The sequence below is a fragment of the Neophocaena asiaeorientalis genome, unplaced genomic scaffold, assembly GCF_003031525.2.
Source record: "Neophocaena asiaeorientalis asiaeorientalis breed wild unplaced genomic scaffold, Neophocaena_asiaeorientalis_V1.1 scaffold302, whole genome shotgun sequence".
Lineage (NCBI taxonomy): Eukaryota > Metazoa > Chordata > Mammalia > Artiodactyla > Phocoenidae > Neophocaena > Neophocaena asiaeorientalis.
Window position 1 is genome coordinate 2,292,531 of NW_020174038.1, and position 24,866 is coordinate 2,317,396.

The window sequence follows — 24,866 nt, forward strand, 5'->3', positions numbered from 1 at the left end:
GGGCCCCGGTCCCAAAAAAAAAAAAAAAAAAAAAAAAAGTTGAAGATGTGTGATAGGCCTTAGCTTCCTCCCTAGCAAAGCGGAGGGAGGGCCCAGAACCCCTTGCCCCTGTGTTCCAGCCATGCTTCCTCCATCAGTTCTGAGTTACAGGCTGTTGTAATGTTTACCAATAAGGGAGCAGCTGATTAGCTCCGCCCCAGGCCCTCTGCTGGTGTTTTACTGAAGAGAAGCTGGGAAGCCCGGAGGAGGCTGACGGGTTTCTTGTCGATGCTCTCTCCAAATGCTGCGGCTTATTCCCTCCTTCTCCCCACCCCTTTCCCCCAAAGACTAGAGTCTGGGAAAATAAAGGCTTTTTACTTTCCCCTCCTTCCCCCGCGATTTCCCAATCCCTTTGCAGTTGGGGGAAGGGTGTCTCTGGGAAGGCACGTCATCAGTGCTCCACCCACATCCCCACCTGGACACATCACCTCTGGTCTGAGGCCCATCTCCAAAGATCCCTTTGTCCTCAGGTAGAAAGAGGGATCTAGCAAAACAACTTCACTAAAAGAGGCTCCGGCTGGGTGTGCAGGCGCCCTGGGGATCCCAGCTGGACCAGGTCATGATGGCTGTCACTGCCCCTCTGTACAGCCCAAGTGGATGGCTAGGGGTGCCCAGGCTCCTGAAACTCCACCCCCATCACTCCACCCCCCAGTTCAGACACACAGAATTCAAAACTCCCTCGGCCAGCCCTGCCCAATGCCACGGGGTAGCAGTCGTTCCCCACCATTGGCCACTTCTGGAAGGGTCTGTGTCCCTGGGGAAGTTGCAAGCTTCTTCGCAGCTGTGCAACAGCATTGATAGCAAAACCACAAGACACTCAGACTGTCCGCCCCTGGTACAGCCCTTCACTTCTTCACTTGGCTAGAGGTTGGAACACGAGATTGGAAGAGGAGCGTGGTGGCTTACAGTCTGGGGAAGAGGCACAACCGGGACCTGTTAGCTGCCCTGTGGCTTCTGAATGAAACCCTCTCGCATTTAGTGCCGCATTTCAGAAAGTCCCACCAGAGTAAAACAAGATGAAGAAAAAGCACACACATCAGTTCACAGTTTGATGAGTTGTCACAAAGTAAACACAGCACAGCACCTAGATCAAGACACAGAACATTCTCAGTGCCCCCAGGGGCTCCCTTCTGAACACTGCACGGCAAGGTAACCACCTTCTATTGCCATCGATTAGTTTTGCCTCTTTTTGAACTTTATGTGACTGGAGTCTTACAGCACGTATTCCGTTCTGTGACTACAGCACAAGTTGTGTATCCATTCTACTGTTGATGGATATTTGCCTTGTTTCCAGCGTGGGACCATTTTGAATAATGCTGCAGTGAAATTTCTTGTGCGTGTCTTTTGGGGAACACATGTGACATGTTTCAGTTAGGGGTATGGGAGTGAATTGTTTGGTTGTAGGATGCGTATATATTCCACATTAGTAAACGGTGCCCAGGACTTTTCCAAAGTCATTTTGTCAATTTGCACTTCCACCAACAGTGTGTGGGAGTCCTGAATGCTCTGTTCTCATCTATACTTGCTATCGGCTACTTTTTCAATCTAGCCATTTGGATGGATGTGTGGGTGTAAGAGCTTCTGAAACCATGACGGATGAACGCAGGTGTGATTACCTGTATGTTGTGACTCAGTGCTTATCTCAATGCTCTGGGAGTCAGGAATTAGGGACTCCGGACTCTCCAGTTTTCTGTTTTTTATTTTATTTCTGGCTGTGTTGGGTCTTCGTTGCTGCGCACGGGCTTTCTCTAGTTGCGGCTAGCAGGGGCTACTCTTTGTTGTGGTGCGTGGTCTTCTCATTGAGTTGGCCTCTGTTGTTGAGGAGCACGGGCTCTAGGCATGCGGGCTCCGTAGTTATGACACATGGGCTCAGTAGTTGTGGCACACAGGTTTAGTTGCTCCGCGGCATGTGGGATCTTCCCGGACCAGGGCTCGAACCCATGTCCCCTGCACTGGCAGGCGGTTCCTTAACCACTGCACCACCAGGGAAGCCCTGACTCTCCAGTTTTAACAGAGCATCCTTTTACCATTTTCATATGTCTAGATTCAAGGCTAAAGTCCTGGGGGATTCTGAGCTGACAGCCAATTCATTGGGTGATATTTATGAAACCTGTGAAGTTATGGAAAGGATTATTTGGGGGAGGGGATGAAAAGAGACAATAATCCAGAAATAATGAGAAAAAATATGTACCTTTTATTATTTCTATTTCTGCTTATGAATCTTAGATCGTAAACTTGCAGCAGAAAAGAACTGCCAACAAAATTCTCTCCATCTCTTAGCTTCTTCTCCTTTACTTTGCTCAGTACTTATATGCAGAAATATTTAGCATCGCGTGAATTCATTTGACCAAGGCCATTGGCTGCATCATAACTAAGAACTGAATGTGCCCAAATCTGATACAGCTACTATGGGCGTTTAAATTCTTCTTTTAAACTCAGAATACATCTGCCTCCAGTACAGTTTCCCGTATTTAATAAATACATGTCCTCAACGTCGGTAACTTCAAACAGAATTTAATGTGACTTCATATTATTCCTTTCCATTTTCTTTCTCTTGAAACGTCACAGACAGAGTGACTATTCTTCTCTGATTTATGGCTACTTCTGCTCTTCTGGAGATCTTGGAGAATGTATTCATGAGGTCATTTGGAAGCAAGTTAAAGTCATTGGAGGCAAAACTCGCTTTGCATTTTGTCTCCTTGCACAGTGTCTGTGTTGTGTGCAGTGTTAGCCAGAAGAACAAATATTTTCCTCTTTTGCCATATCTGGAAACCTGCCTGTACCTCAAGCCATTCGTTCAGATGCTGTGGCATCTGAGGGCAGGCCACGCCTAGAACCAGCCACACCTGTCAAAAAGGTTGGTTTGCTTCCTGCAGCAGACACAGGAAGCTTACAATAATCATTTGCTACAGAATATTAGGTGTATCTTTCAGTATCTTAGGTCCCTTCTAAAAAGTGTTTGCTGTTATCAAAGTTTATGGCTTTGTCTTACACATGATCTATTGCTAAGAATTGTTAATGCACATTTCCACTAATTCTAATTTGTCAGTGCTTGCCTGTTCACATTCTCTCTCAAAGAATATCTGATGGCAAACAGGACAGAGAAGCTCTTTGCCTGGGTTGAAAACAGTTGAAACTCCATTTGTCTGAAACACCCCAAGGGGCACCATAGACACAGCCCCTCTGCCTTCAGTGGAAGCAGGACAGGTGGGGTGCTTTGGAGGGACATAGCTCTGTTCATAATTAGCAGTAACCGTTTTGCAGTAAGACATTTACCTATCACGCTCATCGAGGATATTCTTTTTTAAAAAAAATATTTTATTTATTTATTTGGCTGTGTTGGGTCTTAGTTGTGGCGCGCAGATTTTTCGATGACGCATGTGGGATCTTTTGTGGCGGTGCGTGGGCTTCTCTCTAGTTGTGGCACGTGGGCTCTGTAGTTGAGGCGGTGAGCTCAGTAGTTGTGGTGCACGGGCTTAATTGCCCTGCGGCATGTGGGATCTTAGTTCCCTGACCACGGATCGAACCTGCATACCCTGCGTTGGAAGGAGGATTCTTTACCACTGGGCCACCAGGGAAGTCCCGGGGATATTCTGCTATGACTAGCTTGATCAATTTGCCCCCAGTTCCTTAAGGTGTTTCCTGATTTCAAGGCACCACGAGTGTCTGGAACAGTGTGTCAAGGAATTCTATGAGGCTTGACCAACTCCTTGCTCACACTGTTACCAATGTAGCAACAATTAAGTTCAATTTACAGAAAATATTTCTTGAGTGGGTGCTATTTGCTAAAATACCTATAACTCTTCAGGGGAGCCTGCAGAGTTACCCAACCTCAGGGAGAAAGGATTGTAAACAAGTATCAAATAATGGAATGAGGACGTAATGGGGACTATGCCAGATGTCCTGGGGACCTCGGAGACAATGCAGGTAATTCCAGGTAGGAGGTGGTTTTAGGAAAGATGAGACTCAGCCTTAAAGAATGAGGTGAGCAAGTATAAGTACAAGTTCCCCAAACAGCTGTTTTGCCCGTCTTGATTGGAGATATTGGGGAAGGTTTTTAAAAAGGACATGTAAGATTTCTTTTTTTAAAAAAATTTTTATTGGAGTATAGTTGATTTTAAATGTTATGTTAGTTTCTGCTATACAGCAAAGTGAATCAATTATACACATATCCACTCTTTTTAAAATTCTTTTCCCATATAGGTCATTACATAGTGTTGAGAAGAGTTCCCTGTGCTATACAGTAGGTCCTTATTAGTTATCTATTTTCCATATAGTAGTGTGTATAACGATTTCTTTTTTGATTAGCAAAGTAGAACATGTACGTTGTGGGGAAAGCACAGTGCAAAAAATAAAAATAAGTATTACCATGAACCACCGCCTGAGATAGAGCCACTTCTGATTGCTTGTTGGCTATTTTATTTCTTTGCCTGGGTGCGTATCCTGCCAGTGTTTTCTGTGCATCCAAGTGGCAGATCATGCGTGATTTTCGCTGACTTACGAGGGCGTTTTGGATCATCCTGGAAATGCACAGTGTGTCCTAGAAGTTGATTCCATCTTTGTCGGGGGACTGGCATCCCTGCCCACATTGCACTTGGGCACACAATTTTGACAGTGGCATCCTTTGGAGTTGGATCCATCTCGGCCTTTACAGACCCTGGCTGGCTGCTACATTGGTAGTTGACTCTGCCACAAAACATCTGCTCGGTTAGATGCAGTGGTGATTTAGTTGAGCTCGGAGACAACAGCGGTGTGACCCAAAGGAGAGCTGCCTTTCCGTGAAACCCCGCACTGGCCGCAGCCCGGGCTCCAGGGTCAGCGGGCGAGACCCAGCCGGCCTGGCCCATGCTCCTGCTTTCAGCTCCAAGCGTTCCCAGGACAACAGGTTCTTTGTTCCTTTCTTAGTTTTACAGGAACGAGTGAAGGCCCCTGCCAGCTCTGGCCCATATCTGCCCTTTTCATCTCTCACTGGAGAGATGACGGCAGGAAGTTCATAAGCAAAAAAAGTCACCAAATCCTTCTCCTCTCGTGAAAATGGCAGGGCCTCCTCCCCGAAGGGGAAATGTTCCCTTTTCTGTGCTGTTCTCTCCAACTGGTCCTCAGTAGATGAAGCCTTTTCACAAAAATCCTCCTACCACGTGCTTTTAGAAATCTCTTTGAGGAAGTTGAGGCCTCCTCCCCCAGAAAGCAGCAGCCCTTGAGGAATAAAGCCCGTGACCCAAAATCTGTTCATCTTTTTCCTTGCAGAGTTTAAGAGTACAAAAAGGCCTTGAGGAATGAAAATATCCATTTTTGTGGTATAGGGAAACTGCACAAGTCAGGACTGGGCCCAGTTCTATCAATTTCTAGCGTTTTGACCTCAAAGAAGGCAATAAACTAAATAAATAAAGCCTGTGCTCTGCAACGGGAGAGGTCACAACAGTGAGAGGCCCGAGTACCGCAAAAAAAAAAAAAAATTTGGAACTGGTCCTTTTGCCAGAAATTTTTATTAGATGGATCTGTTTGGGATGAGCTGTTATTTTCTCTGTCTCTCTACAGAGGAGTCTTTTTCTGCTAACATTTTTCTAGAACCTATTGATGTCCTGATTCATCTCCCACCAAGCCTGGCATCTTAGCCACTTCTTGGTATTTGGGGTGTGTTTGGATTCCTTTTGATACATCGGCAAGGATCTACAGCTCCAAGAGCAAGGCCAGGGTGGACGCAGGGCTCCGACATCTGTCTGGTCCTTAATTCTGAAGACAACTCTGCACTGGCCTCTTGTAGCTGGAAGGCCGAGCCCTCTGGAGGGCCGTGTCCAGGTGCATCTTCCTTGCCATTGCAGCTGGTTGAGGTGACATCATGTGAAGAGGTTCTGTTAGGCTGGGGGGCAGCTGAAGGCTCAACACGGGCAGAACGAGGAAGGGAGGCTCCCGGAGAGGGAGGATATGCCTGGAAATTTCGACACAGAAACATCAGGAGAAGTAGCTTTCCATCCTTACTTTTTTCCATCTGGAGGTTGAGGATGGCAAGCACCAGAGTCCAGGTTGGGACTCGACCCTGATGATGGACGGAGAACACCCCAGCTAGAGGCACCTGCCAGGAGCCATCCTCAAGAAGGCTCACATTTTTTTTTTGTTTGTTTGTTTTGGCCGTACCACGTGGCTTGCGGGATCTTAGTTCCCTGACCAGGGACGGGACCCGGGCCCCCTGCTGTAGAAGCGCAGAGTCCTAACCACTGGGCCGCCACAGAATTCCCTGTAGAATAGTATTTGAATAGTCTAGAGTGAAAAGACATTGCCTTGTTTCTTTTTCTGAATTTCTAAAAATTAGGAGAGAATAAGAGACATCCTGGAAACTACTGAACAGGATCTACTCGTACCTCTCAAGATGCTCCAGGCTCTTCTGCTCAGCTCTTTTCGGATTTTGTTTGTTTTAGTAACAGATTCCTTTTTTCGACAAGAATCCGTCTCTAGAGACGGGGCAACTGAGGCTGGAGGACAGGCAGCAATGGGCCCAAGCCTCACAGTTAGAAAGAGTCAACTGAGGCTTTGATCCAGGTCTGACTACAAATGCTCTTCCCCCAAAACCACTAAGGGTCACGAGGCTTAGTGGACCCTAGGATCGGGGTCCACGTGCCTTCCAAAACACTGCATCTTGATATTGCCTCGTTCACATGTGTGGGAAGTGGGTGGGTTTGATTCTGAGTAAATGAGAATCCATTGATAAATGAATGGTACATCCCCAGGAGGTGTGCGCGTGAGGTTCCCACTTTGGGTTTTTCCTTTCCTTCACCAAAGGTAGCTTTCCTGCCAGGAGGATCTCCCGATGCCTCCTGTGCTCAACCAGCTGGGGTACATCCGGCCACTTTGGTTGGAATTCTAAGTCTCATCCCCAGGGGTGGGGAAGGCATTCTGTACTGGGGGGCCTTGATTGGAGAGCTTAGCACCAATGCCCTTTGTCTGGCAGGCGTGGAAGTACAATTCTAGACCAAAACTCAGCAATGACTTTTACACTCAAAGTCCACCCCTTGTTGCTCCATGGGAGGCTGGAGGGGGTGTCCACGAGGGAAACACACGAGCAGTGAGGACAGAGCCGCTAAAAGTTTGGATTTGTCGCCCTGGAAGGATTTGGACTGCTTCTTTTCTCGCCCCAGACCCTGAGATGGCCAGAGGCCAGGGGGCTTTTGCTGGCTATGGTGATTTTTGCCACTGTAGGGGAGGAAAACTTTCCTTTCTACCCTCTAGCTTCTATATTGATCTAGTCATTAAATTGACATAAGACCTTAACAGGAGAAAAACAAATTTTGTACGTAACGGGGCCCTAAAGGCGTGAAACCCAAAAACGGTCAGCAAACAAGTCTTCTGTGCCATCCTGAGCTAAGAAAGGGCTCGGGATCTCCTTCAAAGAGGAGAAGACAGTTCACAGGAAGGTGAGAGGAGCAGGTGTTGGTACACAGGTTGTCTGCGATGCAGAGAAGTCTTTCTGTTATGGAAGGTCACCTTTGCCAGTAGCTCTCTTCCTGGCCAGGCCTCTATCCGAGTTCTTTCAAGCAGTTAAGGGGAAGGTGGCTCTCTCTGAGTCAGCTGGGCTGTCTTCAACTTGAAACAATCCACTTGCCAAAGTGGCGTATTTTGGGGTGGCGTATCTGCTTCCCCTCCCCACCCATTTCCTGGTAAACACAGAGACAAGAACCCTTTGTCTCCTGAGACAGGAACCGGTGGCCAGATTCTGTTGTCGGGGCCTGGCTGAGGACAGGCCTGAGTCAGAGGATGTGCAGTGGGGACCCAGGCAGAAGCTATGGAGACCCAGGGTCCCCCACTTCTCTTTGCCCACTGAGCTTCTCCCCTTTCTCCGTCACAAGGAATCGCCCTCCTACCCCATCCCTGTCATGCCCAGAGCAGGCATTTATTCCACGCCTGCCCAGGGTTAGGCCTGAGTATGGCCAAGGGATGAAGTAAGGCTAGAAAGAGATACGTGTGATACAGAGTAAAATGGGGTGAGCGCCCCGGAGGCATATGAACAGTGGGTGAAGGAATTCAGCGCAGCTGCAGGGGCCCGGGGCGGGGTGGGGGGGTGCTGGGGACAGGATTTGAGCCTGGTTTTGACAGGCGGGTTGGAGTCAGTTGTGGACACTCAAGAACAGCTTGAACGTGAGCAAGGAGGGGGCTGAGCAGGGGCAAATAGATGCTTTTCTCAGGATGACCTTCCCCCTTGAAACTAAGAGAAGGGTTTGTGAAGATGAATATGGGAAAAATATTCTCTCCTCATTTGAACTGTCTCGGCCCAAGCTTCATTGATTGTGCCATGATTTTTCACTTATTCATGTACCATCTTTACTCTTCATTTACCTCATGTTTTTCTTTAAATTGACTCACTTGTTACGTTTATTTTAAAATAAATTTAATAAGTCAGTCATGAAAAGACAAGTGCCACGTGATTCTACTTAGAGCTCAGGCTCAGTAGTTGTGGCGCACGAGCTCAGCTGCTCCGTGGCACGCGGGATCCTCCCAGACCAGGGCTTGAACCCGTGTCCCCTGCATTGGCAGGCGGATTCTTAACCACTGCGCCACCAGGGAGGTCCCTATATGAGGTATTTAGAGTCGTGAAATTCATAGGGACAGAAAGTAGAGGGTGGTTTCCAGGGACTAGGCAGAAGGGAGGAATGTGAGTTACTGTTTAACAGGTATAGAGCTTCAGATTTGCAAGGGGAAAACAGTTCTGAACATGAATGGCTTTATTGGACGATTCTCAAATCAGGAAGCATCCCATCTAGCCAGGAGAAAGGAACTCCCTAGAGCTGCAGAAAAGGAAAGGTTTTTTAAGGTAGAGAGGAAATGGAAACATGAAATTATTAGCAAGGAATTCGTTGTTTTTGGCAAGGTCACCCTCCTAAGGGAAAGGAAGGGGTCTCTCAGGCTGAATATCTTATTAGTGCTTGCAAGGAAATTTCAAGCTGGCCGGTTAAAGGTCCCATTCCTGGGGAAGGTTGAAACCATACTTAGGTTAGGTAGTAAGTTTTGATGAGCTCAGCACAAGTGACTCCATTTGGGACCTGTTGTTTCTTTTTGAACAGTACTGATGGTTGTACAACAATATGAATGTATTTAATACCACTTAAAAATGGTTAGGATAGTAAGTTTTATGTCATGTGTATTTTTCCACAATAAAAAATGGGGGAAAAAGTAAATATCCCCACCATAATTGGGAATTACACTAAATACATGTAACTATTATATTAAATACTGGACATTAAAATAAAAACTGTGCTTCCATGAACTACCTTAGTGTATCCAGCACTCTTTGGGAATTACTGTCAACTTTTAATAAACCACTGAAAAGTTATAAAATATCAAAATTAATCTATTCTATCCTACCAGGTAGGATTTTGTTTTGTTTTTGAGTTCCTCACTTTGTAACAGGACTGCAGCTCTTTATGTCAGGCAAATAGGCAATGAGATGACTCTTAAGCCATAATTAAGTCCTAGGCAAAAGCAACTTGGAACCTTGGGCTCTTCTCTTGTTTGTTTTTGTTTTGTTTTAATGACGACGTTAGCATCTTATTGATAATAATGAGCCCCATCTGTTTCTCTTGATTCACCCTCTGACTTTTTATTAGGCCTTTACAGTGTAAGTAAGGAAAAACGATTAGTTTTCTTAAAGGTCTGGAAGGTCCACTGGTGACCTTCAGGGAACCAGCCTTTGGGCTGCAGGCAGAGCTCTGTCTTCCCTGAGAGTTATCTTTGCTGGAAATCCAGGTAGGGCCTGGGAGGTAAGACCCAGGTAGAGCCTGTGTCTCACCCCTTCAGATCCCACGAGGGGGCCCTTGTAAATTACTCAGCCCCACATCCAAAGCCAGGATTGGCCTGAAAAGAGCAGGCACAGCGGGCAGAGTACTGCTTCCACGAAGAGAACTGCCTCTTGTAAAGCCTGATAGAGGAGATCAAGGGTGGTGCGTGGGGCAAGGAATCGAGGAGTAGGGAAGAAGGAGACAAAGGCCGAAAGCCAAGGTGTACTTTAGGGGGTTGTGATAATCCTTCCTCCAAATAATCCTGCAGACTTAGTCATCCACATGTCTCCACATGACTCAACTTACAGGGCCCACTAGTTCTGTTAGTAGAGGCAAAGCAGAAAACCTAGTTAAAATATAAGGACGGCTTTTCCATGAAGGAGATTGCAAAGGTAGCAAATTCCAAGGTAGACGGGATAGGGCTTGTGCAAAGGTGCATTGCTCTCCTCGATGCAAACACACAGAGCGAGCCAGGGAGCCATGGAATCTGGTTTGGGAGCCCATCTTATATATATCATATAATTATATAGATATAATTCCTCAGAACACTTGCCATTCATTCTACGAGAGGTTTTCTCAAGTTGTTAACTGACTAAACCTGTCTCTTTTTTCATTGAACTGGGATATAACACTCTGCTCTAGAAAGGAAAAGTCTTAGCACATTTAAAATATTTAATTGAAATAGCTTTTGTCCTTAAAAAATAATCAAGTACATATTATCGTAGGTGTCGATATAAATTATCCATTTAAAAAATGTAATTGTTCAGCTTCATGATGTGTTTCTAATGCACATAGGAAAGGTTTGGAGGGCTTTCTGTTTTTTTTCTGTATACTTGTTTTGTCCCCATGTCCTGACTGAGGACAGAGCCCTCCAGAGCACTGCACTCGTGCTGAGACCCATTCGCCAGATGGACGTGTGCCACCCTTGTTGAGAGTCACAATTGGGCATTTTGCCTTGTATCTAGTTCCCTTAAAGTTCATTTCTGCTATTCGACAGTTGAGCTAGGATTCTTGTATACAGAAGGTTGTCGAGGGTATCGACTGCACTGAAACAACTTCACGTCAAAGTTTCCCGTATTTTATGTATTGCTTTCTTAATTACCTGTCTTTATTTGAAAAAAAAAAAAGACTTAACTGTAAAGTAATGTGTTGTTTGGGCTGGAGCTGGGGAGAGGGAGTGGTGTGTTGGGAGGGACAAGGGAGCCTTTCTGAATATACTTTGGTTTAGACCCTGGACCTTAGAAGCTGCCTCAATGAACTGTGCCATCCTCTGGGGTTCTGGATTAGGAGGACAAGAAAGCATCCCTTGGGAACACTGCCGCAAGTTTGTGGTTTCTCTGAGCTGAATCTGATTCTGTGATCAGGTCTTTCTGCCCGTCCTGCATTAGGATGTGCGGGCTGCCATCACTTTTTCTTGCACCTGCCTAGGCTACCAACGCCTGGTGCCGGGAATGACGGGAATACAGCCAAGTGGAAAGGCCACTCACATCCCACACTCTGAAGAGTCTTAAGTTGAGTGTGACCAGAATGTTAGAGAGCCCTGCCCCTGCCAGAGCGGGTGTAGTTGCCACCCATCTGCCATAGAGCCCTGAGGCCCGGGTTGGTTGGAGTGGGAGCACATACTGTCTGAGTTTTCCAGTGCTTTTTTCTCTGCCCCTGGAGGCACCTTAGGTTTGTGGGGCATTCTGTGCTTTGCCCAGTATTTTCACATGTGGGTGCGGGTCTCACTGAATCCATAATTGAGCTTCATCTCCCCATGAAAGTGGGCCTAGACACTTGGAAATAGTAGTAATAGTTGAATAAATAAATGAATCCTATGCTCATAAAAGCCCAGTGAGATGCTATATATTTTCCCATCCCATTTCCCCCAACCTATTATTTTAAGAAATTTCAAGTTGCAGAAAAGCAGCAAGAAGGGTACTATTCACCCATACTCACCAGTTGTTGAAATGTTACCACATTTTCCTTACCTCTGTATTCTTCCCTTTTTTTGAGGGGGTGGAAAGGCATGAGGGGCTGATCATTTGGTACTTAATTTCTAACATCTTCACACTTTGCCTCTAAAATTTTCAGTATGCGTCTCATGCATCTTTTAAGAACAAGAACATTTTCCTACATAACCATAATAAAGCTAGCACAGTCAGGAGATTAAATATCAAAAAAATGTTATCTAATATCTACCCTTTTCAGATATTCCCAGTTGTTCTTTATAGCTGCTTTTTTTTTTTTGGCAGTACGCGGGCCTCTCACTGCTGTGGCCTCTCCCGTTGCGGAGCACAGGCTCCGGACGCGCAGGCTCAGCGGCCATGGCTCACGGGCCCAGCCGCTCCGCGGCACGTGGGATCTTCCCAGACCGGGGCACGAACCCGCGTCCCCTGCATCGGCAGGCAGACTCTCAACCACTGCGCCACCAGGGAAACCCCGTAGCTGCTTTTTATTCTGAGGCCATATGTGATCAATTCTGTGCACTCAACATGGTTATCACATCTGTTTAGTCTCCTTTTATCTACAATAACCCACAGTTTCTTTTCTTTAAATAATCTTTCACCACACTGACATTTTGACGAGTTCAGGCCAGTGGTTTTGCAGAAGTCCCTGAATTTGGATTTGTCTGTTTCCTCCCACGTGGATTCAGGTTAAATACATTTGGGGGCAGGAGGACTTGGTGGTGTTATAATCTCAGAGCATCAGAGGTCAGAGGTACCACGTCAGGTGCTGGAGATGTTGACCCTGATCGCTTGGTCAGGGAGATGTCTCCCAGGTTCCTCCATTGTCAGGGCATCTTCTCCTCTTCAGGATAAGGAACCCATGGGATGATATTTGAAGGCTCTGAACGTTCTGTTTCCTAAGTCTTTCATTAGCATCCATTCATGAGATGTTATTTGCCACTTTCAGACAAAGCTTAAAAAGGGAGCTGGCCAGGTCTCAGGCGCCAGTCTTCCCACTGTGACCATCTCCTGAGTCTCCTTCTCGGTGGTTTCTCTTTTTTTTTTTTTTTAAAGAAGATGTTGTGGGTAGGAGTTTATTAATGAATTAATTTATTTTTGCTGTGGTGCGTCTTCATTTCTGTGCGAGGGCTTTCTCTAGTTGTGGCAAGCGGGGGCCAGTCTTCATCGTGGTGCGCGGGCCTCTCACTATCGCGGCCTCTCTTGTTGTGGAGCACAGGCTCCAGACGCGCAGGCTCAGTAGTTGTGGCTCACGGGACTAGTTGCTCCGCGGCATGTGGGATCTTCCCGGACCAGGGCTCGAACCCGTGTCCCCTGCATTAGCAGGCGGATTCTCAACCACTGCGCCACCAGGGAAGCCCTCGGTGGTTTATCTTTTATAAGCCACTCATCCTTTGCCCACCCTCACATCTGCGTGCAGACATCTGTCTTAGAATCATGGTTCTATTCATCTCATCAGATTCTTTCTTGGATTGGATTCTCTAGAAACAGAGCCAGAGACAGGGCTTATAGGATGGGATGGGGAGGAAGCCAGGCAAAGATGTGGGGTCAGCAGGGGTGTCGCCTCTGCCTGACCCCTCAGGGAGCTCTGAAGTGGGACTAGCACCCCAGACGCGTCCCACTCATAGCAGCAGGGGCATGGATGCCTGGTTGGTAAAGGCAGTCTAGGCGGGCAGCGCACCAACAGCATCCACTACAGTTTTAGTATTTCCCTCATTAGTTCTTTCCCAAGGCTTGTCCCCACAAGCAGGACAAGCATGAGCTTAGTCATTTGCAAAGACAAGGTCTAATTTACGGTTGCTCCTTTATGAGGCCCCATGAATCTTATTCACCGCCTTCCTGTCTGGGCCATGGTTTTTATATTTTTTTCTTTTGCGGTACGCGGACCTCTCACTGTTGTGGCCTCTCCCGTTGCGGAGCACAGACTCCGGACGCGTAGGCTCAGCGGCCATGGCTCACAGGCCCAGCCGCTCCGCGGCATGTGGGATCTTCCCGGACCGGGGCACGAACCCGCGTCCCCTGCATCGGCAGGCGGATTCCCAACCACTGCGCCACCAGGGATGCCCTGGGCCGTGGTTTTTAAAGGTGAGGTCTGTTGTCAGAACAAAGTCTTTATAGCTTCTTTTTTTGGGGGTGGGGGGTGGATCTCTCTCACTCTTATATTTCTTTTCTTTTTTTTTAAACATCTTTATTGGAGTATAATTGCTTTACAGCGTTGTGTTAGTTTCTGCTGTATAGCTTCTTAACAACTGGATGAGCAGGATGGGCCCTTCTAAGGAAGGAAGAAGTGTCAACTCTCAGCACGCGAGTGTCAGGATTGCCATGTTACAGGTGGTAGAATTTGGTCTTGGTAAAATATCGCCAACTTGAGATGACAGGCCTGAAATATATCTTTATTAGAGTTCCCAGAACTCTTTCAATGGCTTGTTACCTGTCTCCCCTCCCCTCCAAAAAAAAAAAAAAAAACCTAATTGGGTCTGAGTTCAAGTGCATATTTTGCTCTTAGGTCTCAAGCACATGCTCCTCAGGTTCTGGGACTGGCAGCATCAGCGTTACCCCAGAACCTGCTACAAATGCAGAATCCTAGGCCTACTCCGGACCTGCACAATCAGAATATCGGGGGCTGAAACCAGGAAGTGTGGCTTCACACTCCCCAGGAGATTTCTCACCCAGGCTCAAGTGCTGATGCAAAGCAACGGTTGTAAACTTGGCTGTACCCTGGGGAACCTAAACCATTCTGATGTCTGCGTTCTGCCCCAAAGTGTCTGATTTATTGGATCTGGGGGTGCAGTCTAGCCATCACAAAAATTTAAACTCCCCAGGCAATTTTCATGGGCAGCCAGGGGTGAAAATCGCTGCCATAAAGTTGCCTGCCTTACCTCATGGGAAAGGAATTTTAACACCAGCTTCATTTTGAAGAGTTTGTTCCTAGAGCTGCAAAGATTCACTTCAAAATACCTGGAGGCCCTGGAATGGTATTTCCAGAATGAGGAACTGCCCTCTCTGGGCACAGATGGTCCCATCTGAAAAACTGCAGCAGCGGTAAAGAAAAACACTCACATATCTGAGAGCAGAGGAAATGTAAATCTTGAATGGGAACACGAGATTCTTTAGATCTGGAGCGAGTCAAGAGGTGATGGAGAGGGTGTGGGGAGGGGGGGGTCTCTGGTGGCCCTCGTGCTGTCATCGTGGGGGGCTGTTTCTGAGCCTGCATGCCCCAAAATGTTCACTTAGGTGGGCTTCCTCTTAGGGGTGGAGTGGTCCACGTGGGGGTGACACACTTCCTTTCCCTCCCTCCCCTTCATTCAGACCCACCACCTGTCTTCCTCACTGTTAAAGCCTTCCTCCAGGCCATACATTTGGGTCTCTTTGGGTGCAGACATTTGAAGATGGTGTGTACCCCACCTGAACTCGGCTGTGCAGACACGGATGGTCAGGCCTGGTGGTCCCACTGGCTGTTCCAGGGCCATGTTGATGACCAGCTCATGGAGAGCTCTGAGTGTGGTAGAGGGGAAGACACCCCAGAGCTTAAGCAGCCTTGGGCAGGGGTCTCCACCCTCTCTTGACAGAGGCCTGCCCTTGGGCAGGCTCCTCAAGGAAGGAAAGCGCCTCCTCTGGTCCTTTTTTTGAAAACTGGGATCCTGGCCCCTCCTTTCAGGGCTACCGTGAGGAAGAGATGAGAAAATATTTATAAAGGTTGGGCCAACAGTAGGCACCACATGATACAAGCCTTCCCGTGTTCACGATCTCACCTGTTACTTGCAAAGTTGGAGGAACACCAGACCTCTGGAATTTCTACCTCTGCCATTTCATGGTTGTTTATTACTCTGGACAGCTCAGGAGCTTCTTGGGGCTCAGTTTCCTCGTTTGTAGAATGGGGATTAAATACTCAATAGCAAGGTTAGGGTTGGGTGCCAAGGGAGATGACGGACAGCAATATGGTATCTTTTTTTATAAATTTATTTAGTTTTGGCTGCATTGGGTCTTTCTTGCTGCACGCGGCCTTTCTCTAGTTGTGGCGAGCGGGGGCTACTCTTCGCCGCGGTGCACGGGCTTCTCATTGCGGTGGCTTCTCTCGTGGCGGAGCACGGGCTCTAGGCACGCGGGCTCTAGAGTGCAGGCTCAGTAGTTGTGGCGCACGGGCTTAAGCTGCTCCATGGCATGTGGGATCTTCCCGGACCAGGGCTCGAACCCGTGTCCCCTGCATTGGCAGGCGGATTCTTAACCACTGCACCACCAGGGAAGTCCAATTTTTTTTCTTTTTTTTTTGAGGTTTCATCACATGCCATGCAGTTCTGTGGTTTTCAGTATTTCACGAAGTTGTACAGCCATGAGCTCACTTCATTCCAGAGCAGTTTCATTACCTCGAAAGAACCTCCACTCCCATGAGCAGTCATGAGATACCCAACGCCACTCCGCATCCCCCAGCAGCCACTAATCTTTCTGTCCCTATGTTTTTCCCTAATCCAGGTATTTCATATAAGTAGAATCAGTACATTATTTTGTTGGGCTTCTTTCACTTAGCGTGGGGTCTTCAGGGTTTATTCATTTCGTAGCATGGACCCGCGCCTCATTCATAAAAAGAATGAATGACTATAATGGCTGAATCAAATTCCATTGTATGGATATACCGCATTTTATTTATCCATCCTTTAGTTGATGGAGATTTGGGATGTTTCCACTTTATGTATGGCAATTATGAATGATGTTCATATGATTTTATGAATAGCACAACACACCATTCAACTGTGCTTTTCTATTGGAAATAATATAGTAAGGAAAATGAAAGTGCCTGGAAAGAAATGAAATGCAGTTCTTTGGGTACAAAATGAGTGTGCGTGAGTGTGAGTGTTTGTCTTGGCTTTTAGCGCTTGCCTGGTCGCGCTCTTGATTTCACGGTTACCATACGGAATTTAGAGTGTTTGGCTCAAAGTAAGAAACGTTCTATGGCAGAAGACAGAGTAAACAGCATTTAGGATGTTTAGAACCTTGTGAAAACTGGGTTAGAAGTAGAAGGTTGGGTGTGTTGAGTGTTGTTGAGTACTGTCTGTAACGTTAGAGATAAAGAGTGAACTAGAACTTGGTGTCTGCCCCCGGAAAGCTTTCAGTCTGGAGGGGAAGGCAGAGGTGGTGATGACAGGACAGCCCCATCAAGGAGACCGAGAGATGCTGTCCTTGTGTGGGGGATTGTGCCGCAGCCGTTTGACCCCTGCCAATTCTCTCTCCTAGCATGGTGAGACACAAGGACGATGGCTACTCTGAGGAAAAGGATGTGAAGACCTGTCCCCGGGACTCTGGCTACGACAGCCTGTCCAACAGGCTCAGCATCTTGGACCGGCTCCTGCACACCCACCCCATATGGCTGCAGCTGGGTCTGAGCGAAGACGAGGCGGCAGGAGTCCTACGGGCACAGCCTCCGGGGGTAAGACTCAGAATAGGGGAAGCAGGTGGAGGTGGGCAGGGCTGCCGCTTCCTTAAAGAGAAAGACATGGACTTCCAGAGAGCTCTTCCCAGCCTGCAGGGAGCACAGTTCCCAGTGTGTACCTCGTTACACCGCAGAGAAGTTCTGGAGGCAGCTCCCAGGAACAGAGCCCTTCGTGATTTGTCCTTCTGCCTTCCTCTGCCCGGTGACCATGTGTACCCAGGTCTGCAGGGTAACTGGGCACCAGGGTCCTGAGGAGGGGCCGTTGGCTGGAGGCCCTGGGCCTGCCTTCTGGAGATATGACGTTGGGGATGAGTCTGGTTGTGGGGTCCTCAGCTGCCCCTGTGGTTTTCCTTTCAGCATGAGCCTGGGAACCCTGCCAGGGCCCAACGATCCAACATGGGACCCAATCTTCAAAAGTTCCATGTCCGTAGTCTTGTCTGCTCTGGCTGTCAATGTGATCCTCCTTTCCTTGGATTGTCTCAGGGACAAATCAAAGTCCAGTTGGGTTTTTTCAGCTCCCCCCTACCCAAGACCAATCTCATCTTACTCAAGCCCACTCCATGACGCTAGAGAAGTTTCTCAGAAAATGTTATTCAGTGATGGGTAGGTATTTCCTGTGCTGTCTGTCATGGTAGCCGCTTGCCTCATGTAGCTATTTAAATTACATTAATAAAATAAAATAGAATAAAAAATTTGGTTCCTCTGTGGCATTAGCCACATTTTAAGGGCTCCCTAGTCCCAGGGGTTGGTGGCTACCATATTGGATGGATAGCGCAAAGTAGTGAACATTTCCACCATCATAGAAAGTTCTACTGGACAGCGCTTGTGTACAATGTCTACTTCCAAAACAAGGATAAATACAGTAAATCACAGATAAACTAATACTGGAAACAACACATGACAAGAGATAGAAACTAAGAAATAGATGGAGAGGCAAGGAGAAAATTCCTTCAGCAGCTGGCTGAAGAATGTTGTAACAGTTGGGCGCAAAAATAAACTTTTAAGTTTCTATCAGCCAGAGCTTGTCAGTGATCACTTTTTGACTTGTAAGTGAGTCTTTGTTTCTCATCTGACAGAAGCAGACAGGACTAAGTCCTCTGTTGGAACACACTCAGGGTGACAAGCACAGTATTCGATCATCTCTGCAGAGAATTCCTTGGCCAGCGTGCCGGGTTGTTGCCCTTGGTTTTGGTCTATATGATCAGGACCCCCTTCTGTGAGGCCCCCCACTTTTTTCAGGCTGAGTGGTCTGCTCCTGTATTTCTGCAAAAAATTCTAAAGAGGGAGGTTGCCATGTTGCTAGACAACAGTTCCCCTCCCTGCCCGTCCTCACTCCTGGAGTCAGGCACGTCCATTCCTGCTGAGACCTGATGGGGAACGAGTCAGGCAGAAGGTTCTCCACCTACCTGAGCCCTGGGCAGGACCTGCCTGACGGGGTGGGGCAGGCCGAGGGTGGGGTGAGGACGGGAGAGGCCACGATTCACCAGGAGAAGTGAGGCTGCTGAAGAGAAGGAAGGGCAGGTGTGTGAAGGAGAGAGATTTGAAAGAGCAGCTCTGGTGGCATCTGGTCCTTGGGCTGCCACCATCCCTGATTCATCTGCAGCCTAAGACAGTGGCCGGCAAACTGTTTCTATAAAGAGTCGGAGTGTCACTATTTGGGGCTTTGTAGCCCATGCAGTCTCCGTCACAGCCACTTGACTCTGCCATCGTAGGGCAGCCATAGCCATAGACAGTATGTAAACCAAGAAGCAAGGCTGTATGTCAATAACACTGTGTTTGTGAAAGCAAGCAGCAGGATGGATTTGGTCTGTAGGCCATGCCTTACTAGCTGTTGACCTAAGGTTTCAGACGTTCAGGAGATACAGCTTAGAGGTTGTGCCCTCCCTGACCCCAAGGCTCAAGGAGATCCCACCTCCCTAAGGGAGCGATACTTCTTTCCACCTACCAGCAGCTACCTCCCACCAGTACTTTGGGGCTTTTACTCAACCTGATAGCACTGAGGAAACACCTGCTTAAGCTTCAGGGTGACCCAGAGCCATTGGCTCCCAGAGCTGGCAAATTTTTTGGCTACCTCCCTATGGGTGCTGGGAAAAAAGAGGGAACTTAAGATCTTCCTGTCTCCTTACCAGATACCCAATTCCCATTACCCCTCCTCCCCCAAAAATCATCTTAGGAGCTATTGACTGGACATCGAAAAAGAAATGAAGATTAGGTGGAAAAAATACAAGGCTTTAGAAAAGCAGGAGAGAGTAGGTATCCAAATGGAGAGGAAAGAGACGTAGGTAAAGAAACAGGACAGGATGGGATCCTTGGAGAAGGCTCATGTACCCCAGGAAGGAACAAGGACGCAGCGGATCACCACACTGCAAACTCCAAGGAGTGCCATTTGATTTGTTGTCTAAATAGGTGGCGCCCCCTGGAGTTGTGCAGTGCATGGCCTGCACAGAGCAGTGCACGGCATACTCACCTCTGCAGTGACAGAGGCTAGGATGGTCTCCTGAGATCAGCACCGGGGGTTGGGTGGGTTTAAACATACATCTAGGGCTTCCCTGGTGGCGCAGTGGTTGGGAGTCCGCCTGCCGATGCAGGGGACGTGGGTTCGTGCCCCGGTCCGGGAAGATCCCACATGCCGCGGAGCGGCTGGGCCCGTGGGCCATGGCCGCTGAGCCTGCGCGTCCGGAGCCTGTGCTCCGCAATGGGAGAGGCCACAACAGTGAGAGGCCCATGTACTGCAAAAACAAAAAACAAAAAAAAACAAAAAAAACCCCATATATCTAAAGACATTATTTGGAACTGGAGGGAGCTGTCACAAAGTGAAGCGAGTCAGGAGTAAAGTGAGGACTGCCACCTCAGTGTTGGCTGTGGCGAACCTCAGAGCCCAGCTACCTGTCTCTGGAGGGAAGTTGCCATTTTCAGCTCCAGCGGATGTGGCCATGCCTGGTCTTGCCTTATCATCCCATTCTCCAAGAGAAGCTAGACGTTCGGATTTTAATGTGAAAAACAAAAAACCTTGTTCTTTTCCACTGTTGGCAGCGAGTTCAGATTTCTATCTTAAATACACCCATAAGCCAAATTAGCCAAAGAACTTCTAATTCACCACCTATGGCTTAGCCGCGTTACCTGTGTCTAGAAATTTAGGGTTCGTCAACCAGGATGCCTTTATCAGACACAGCCTAGAGAATATGTACCGTGAGCTGTAAAGCAGTCACCAGACTGAAAATGCTTTTGCAGACTTAGCCTCATGGAGAAGGTTCTGGCAAAGGGAAAGTGGGATTCTCCTGAGGCCAGTTACCCAAGAAGGGCATCTGTGGCCTGCCTGCTCATCACCCCTTTCCATGGCAGTAGTGTTCTGCCTTAAGCCGTGTAGTTCGGCTACAGGAGGGGCTCCACTCATGGATGCTGGGTGTGCAGGTTATCACATGCCCAGGTCCCAGCCTTTGAGATGTGAATTTTTTTTCCCCACCCTAGATCTTCCTGGTTCGTAAATCCACCAAAATGCAGAAGAAAGTCCTCTCCCTTCGCCTGCCCTGTGAATTTGGAGCCCCACTCAAGGAATTTGCCATAAAGGAAAGCACATACAGTAAGTGGTCATCGGGTGGTTAGGTCCCGGTGACACGGGGGCCTGGGGTCTTTGAGCCAATAGAAGAGGAGAGAGCCTGCACTTTGAGACGAACAGACGTGGGTCTGTGTCCCAGCGCTATCGCTTGTCCCCAGGATGACTGGGCGGGTAACCTACCCTAGGAGTCTCGGTTTTCTTATCTGTATAGCGACATCTGTACAGTGTTAACAGTTCAGTTAAACAACTTGTGTGCAAGGTTCGCCTTCTACTGCCTGGCATACAGCAGGGGCCTAACAGAGGCTGGTTTCCTCGCCCTCTTCCCGATTATGCAGGGCGCGGTCCCCAGGTTTGCTGATGACTGAGCTGCAGGGTGGGCTGTACCACTGAGCCTTTTTATGGGCTCTCACTCCAAAGAGTGTGTCTGCACAGCTCTGTGAGTAGTCCTTGAGGGGATATGTTCCCTCTAGGCCATCACTGTTCAGTGTGCTATCAAAGGCAGCTGACCGTAGGCAGAATCTAGCCCTTTGGAAAAAATGGACTGGCTGAAGTTTTGGAGGGATAGTGGTCAGGAGTGTCAGTTTCTTTCTGCTGAACCATGGTCATTGGAAATCTGAAATCTTGGAAGGCCAAGTTTTCAATGGGAAAGGGAACAAACAGTCCTGATGTCCTGACAGGCTCCCAGCAGCAATCAGAAGATGCACCTACACCCCCAAGGGGGAGGCTTCACTGAGCCACAGGTGAGCAAGCTGAGGTGTGAAGGCGAGTTTGGATGCTGGTCAACTATCCAATAAGATGACGGAGACCAGGTTCTCGTTATAACCTGAGCGAGCCTCAGTCCCTGCCTTGGAAGGAGCCGAAGGTCCTGAGACCAATTTCAGGGCAGATACTGGCTTCCACTCAGCCCAGAGTTCATAGTCTTGCTGAGCCCAAGAGTCATTAACTGGGTCTGGAGGAGGTGTTTCTGGAGCAGCCTCTCTGTGATGTATGACTGGCCTCAGGTCCCATGATGTTTTCCCTCCAGGCCTCTCCCAAGGTCCCTGGCTTCAGGGAAAAGCTTCCACGTGCAAAGTCATCTGAGCAGTCACTGAACCTGGCTAATGATCCGCCAGTTTATTTACATTAGGAGGGAATCAGAAGGTAGATTTCAAACCCACCATCTGAAAGGCAATGAATTAAATATTAAATGAAGAAAGGTGATTCTGAGTTGGCTTTTGAAGCTCAGCTAGCCAAGAAGTGATATATCTAAGTGGTTGTTTTTCTTTTTTTAATTATATATTTACTTTTGGCTGCGTTGCGTCTTCGTTGCTGCGTGCAGGCTTTCTCTAGTTGCGGCGAGCAGGACCTACTCTTCATTGCGGTGCGCGGGCTTCTCATTGTGGTGGCTTCTCTTGTTGCAGAGCACGGGCACTAGGCACGTGGGCTTCAGTTAGTCGTGGCACATGGACTCAGTAGTTGTTGCTCACGGGCTCTAGGGTGCAGGTTCAGTAGTTGTGGCGCACGGGCTTAGTGGCTCCGTGGCATGTGGGATCTTCCCGGACCCATGTTCCCTGCATTGGCAGGAGGATTCTTAACCACTGCACCACCAAGGAAGTCCTCTAAGTGGTTTTTAAATACCTTCTAACAGCCAAAGTTAACCATGATAAGTTAGCCTGCAAATCCCTCCTTCCCCTCCTGCAATAAGTACAGTTAGTGTTTGTACTTTAAACTTTACTTGTTCACCTGAGGTCCCTCCCCGGCTGAACAATTTCCTCCCTATTTTGTAAAGACTTTTATCACTTCCCTAGTCCTCTCCAGGTGACTTAAAGTGGCTGAAAGAGCTAGTCTGAGCAAAGAATTAACCTGCCTATAACTGATTGCCACAAGGCCTCAGTCCCACCAGGATGGCCCCTTCCCGGCCAGGGTCTACCTTCTCTGCAAATTGAGGTGCACCGAGAGAGAAAGGGCTGGCTTTAAAAACATAGATATTTTATCATAACATCTGGACAGTGTGTTTCATAATAAGTACCACCTCATATCTGTGTAGATTTCTTTCACGTTACTCCATTTGTTTTTAATGTTCATTTATTTACTTATTTGGTTGCGCTGGCTCCTTAGTTGCAGTATGTGGACTCTTAGTTGCGGCATGTGTGTGGGATCTAATTTCCTGACCAGGGATTGAACCTGGGACCTCTGCATTGGGAACGTGGAGTCTTACCCACTGGACCACCAGGGAAGACCCTAAGTTACTACATTTGTTAAAAAATTGCACTTCCCACTACTATCCTTCTGGGAGACGAGGGAAGTACAGTTATTGTCCGTTTTACAGATGAGAAAACCGAGGCTCAGACAGGTTAACCTACCCCAAGTCCATTCCCTTTTACTTAACTCACGAAACTGTGGTGCACATGTGTGTGTGTTTCTGTTTCTGTGTCTGTCTGTCTTTCGCTCATGGTATATCTGTGGAGGTATAGATGTGTTTTGGGTGCTACAGAAATAGTAAGTGAAATAATACAATGTAAGCAAGTAATAAGCAAAATAAATGAGGTTATGGAAGGGAGAGAAACTCGTCTGATTGAGGAAATGAGGAAATCTTCACACAGCTGAGGCTCTTTGGAATGTTGCTGGAAGACTGGCTGCAGGGATGGCATTTCAGCAAAGAGGGAGTGACGAGTGGTTGGCAAATACATGAATTTTTGAAGTCAAGCCACTCTCTGTTCCAGCAACTAGAAGATGTATGAAATGGCACACCGACTTGACAGAATATTTCTTGCATGCTTGCACGCTTGGTGGTGGTGGTGGGAGTGGGTAGGGGCTAAATAAATGAATTTTAGAATCTTTCCTACAGAGTTGAACTCAAAGCTGATTTATGAGAGCCCCGTGTTATCCTCCAAGCCTCGAGCTCCTTCTCTGCCTCGTGTCTGTACCAGAAGTGGCCCATTTTGGCAAAGAGGATTGTGACCCAGGAGGTCCAGCCCGGGAGGGTCAAGGGCCGGTGGGGCCTTGGCGTCCCCCAAGCCCTGTCTCCTGAAGGCCTCTCACTCCTGCCAGTCTGGCCCCTGGACCCTGCCCAGCTTTGCATCCCAAACTTTAAGCTGTGTCATTTGAGTCCGCGCTGGTCTGTTTACCCGGCACTGGAGCACGTGCTCCAATGAGTCAGGGGCCAGACTTCTAGGCCCCCAGCCCCTCCCCTGGCCTGTGTCTGGCGGCCGCACAGCTGGTTCCTGTCAGCCGTGCGAGAGTCGGTCAGGGAGCAGAGAGATGCTCCTGCCCTCGCAGCAGGCAACATCCAGCACTGAGGGCCTTTCCTTTCCCAGGATGCGCTCAGGGACACTCAGCTGGTTTCCAAACTCTCTCTTTTCCAGCCTTTTCCCTGGAAGGCTCAGGAATCAGTTTTGCGGATTTATTCCGGCTCATTGCTTTCTACTGCATCAGCAGGTAAGGCTCTTCGTCTCCCGATTTCAAGCCCCTGCTTGGCGTGTGCGCTATCCCCGGCCCCCGGGTTTCTTGATTCGTCCCAGGCGCAGGGCTCTGGAAGGCTTGTCACCTATTGAATGTCCCTGGAAGGATTGGCCCCTGAGGTGAAAGGGTCACCAGGCCCCCTGTGCCAGGCTTAATTAAGATCAGAATAACCAGCCCAGCCCCTCTAAGCGTAAAATAACACGCGCACGCAGAAAGGGACCCGTGATGCAAGCGTGTAACATTTAAAGGTCCCTGATAATGTTTCTGAAAAAAACCCAGTGGATGCAGACCATCTAGAAATGTGGTTCCTTCAACCCGTCCATAAACCTTGCACCGCTCTCCTTCAGGCCTGCTGGGTACCCCTGTCTTTTTTGTAACTAAAGGGACTGTTTCAGTCTACATGAAGCCAAGCCCCAAATCCCGATGTTAAGAAGTGTCAGGGGAGTGCAAGTTGGGGAAGGCTTTCTTCTTTCTTTCCTGTGAGCCATCCCAGTTTCTCAAATCAAGGGTTCTTTCCACGAATGAGGCTCAAAACTCATTGTCTGCAGAGGTCGATGTTGCCTCCCCTCAGGTAGCCTGGCTCAGTTGGCCTCCTTGGTTTTTCTTGTGCATCCGTCACAGCCGATAGAGCAGAGACGGGCTAGATCCTTGGGGGTTGGGGGGAAGGTAGGCACCAAGCTATCCACTCCTGG

General features: G+C 48.2%; 1 protein-coding gene across 1 annotated transcript in view; it reads left to right on the forward strand.

The window, feature by feature from the left end:
* Positions 1-24,866, forward strand: part of RIN2 (Ras and Rab interactor 2) — a 102,765-nt gene that overhangs the window by 43,861 nt on the left and 34,038 nt on the right. The window contains exons 5-7 of the mRNA XM_024753735.1: positions 16,982-17,174; positions 20,646-20,757; positions 24,078-24,150. Of these exons, the coding sequence (XP_024609503.1) occupies positions 16,982-17,174; positions 20,646-20,757; positions 24,078-24,150 (378 nt within the window). The remainder of the gene's footprint in view (positions 1-16,981; positions 17,175-20,645; positions 20,758-24,077; positions 24,151-24,866) is intronic.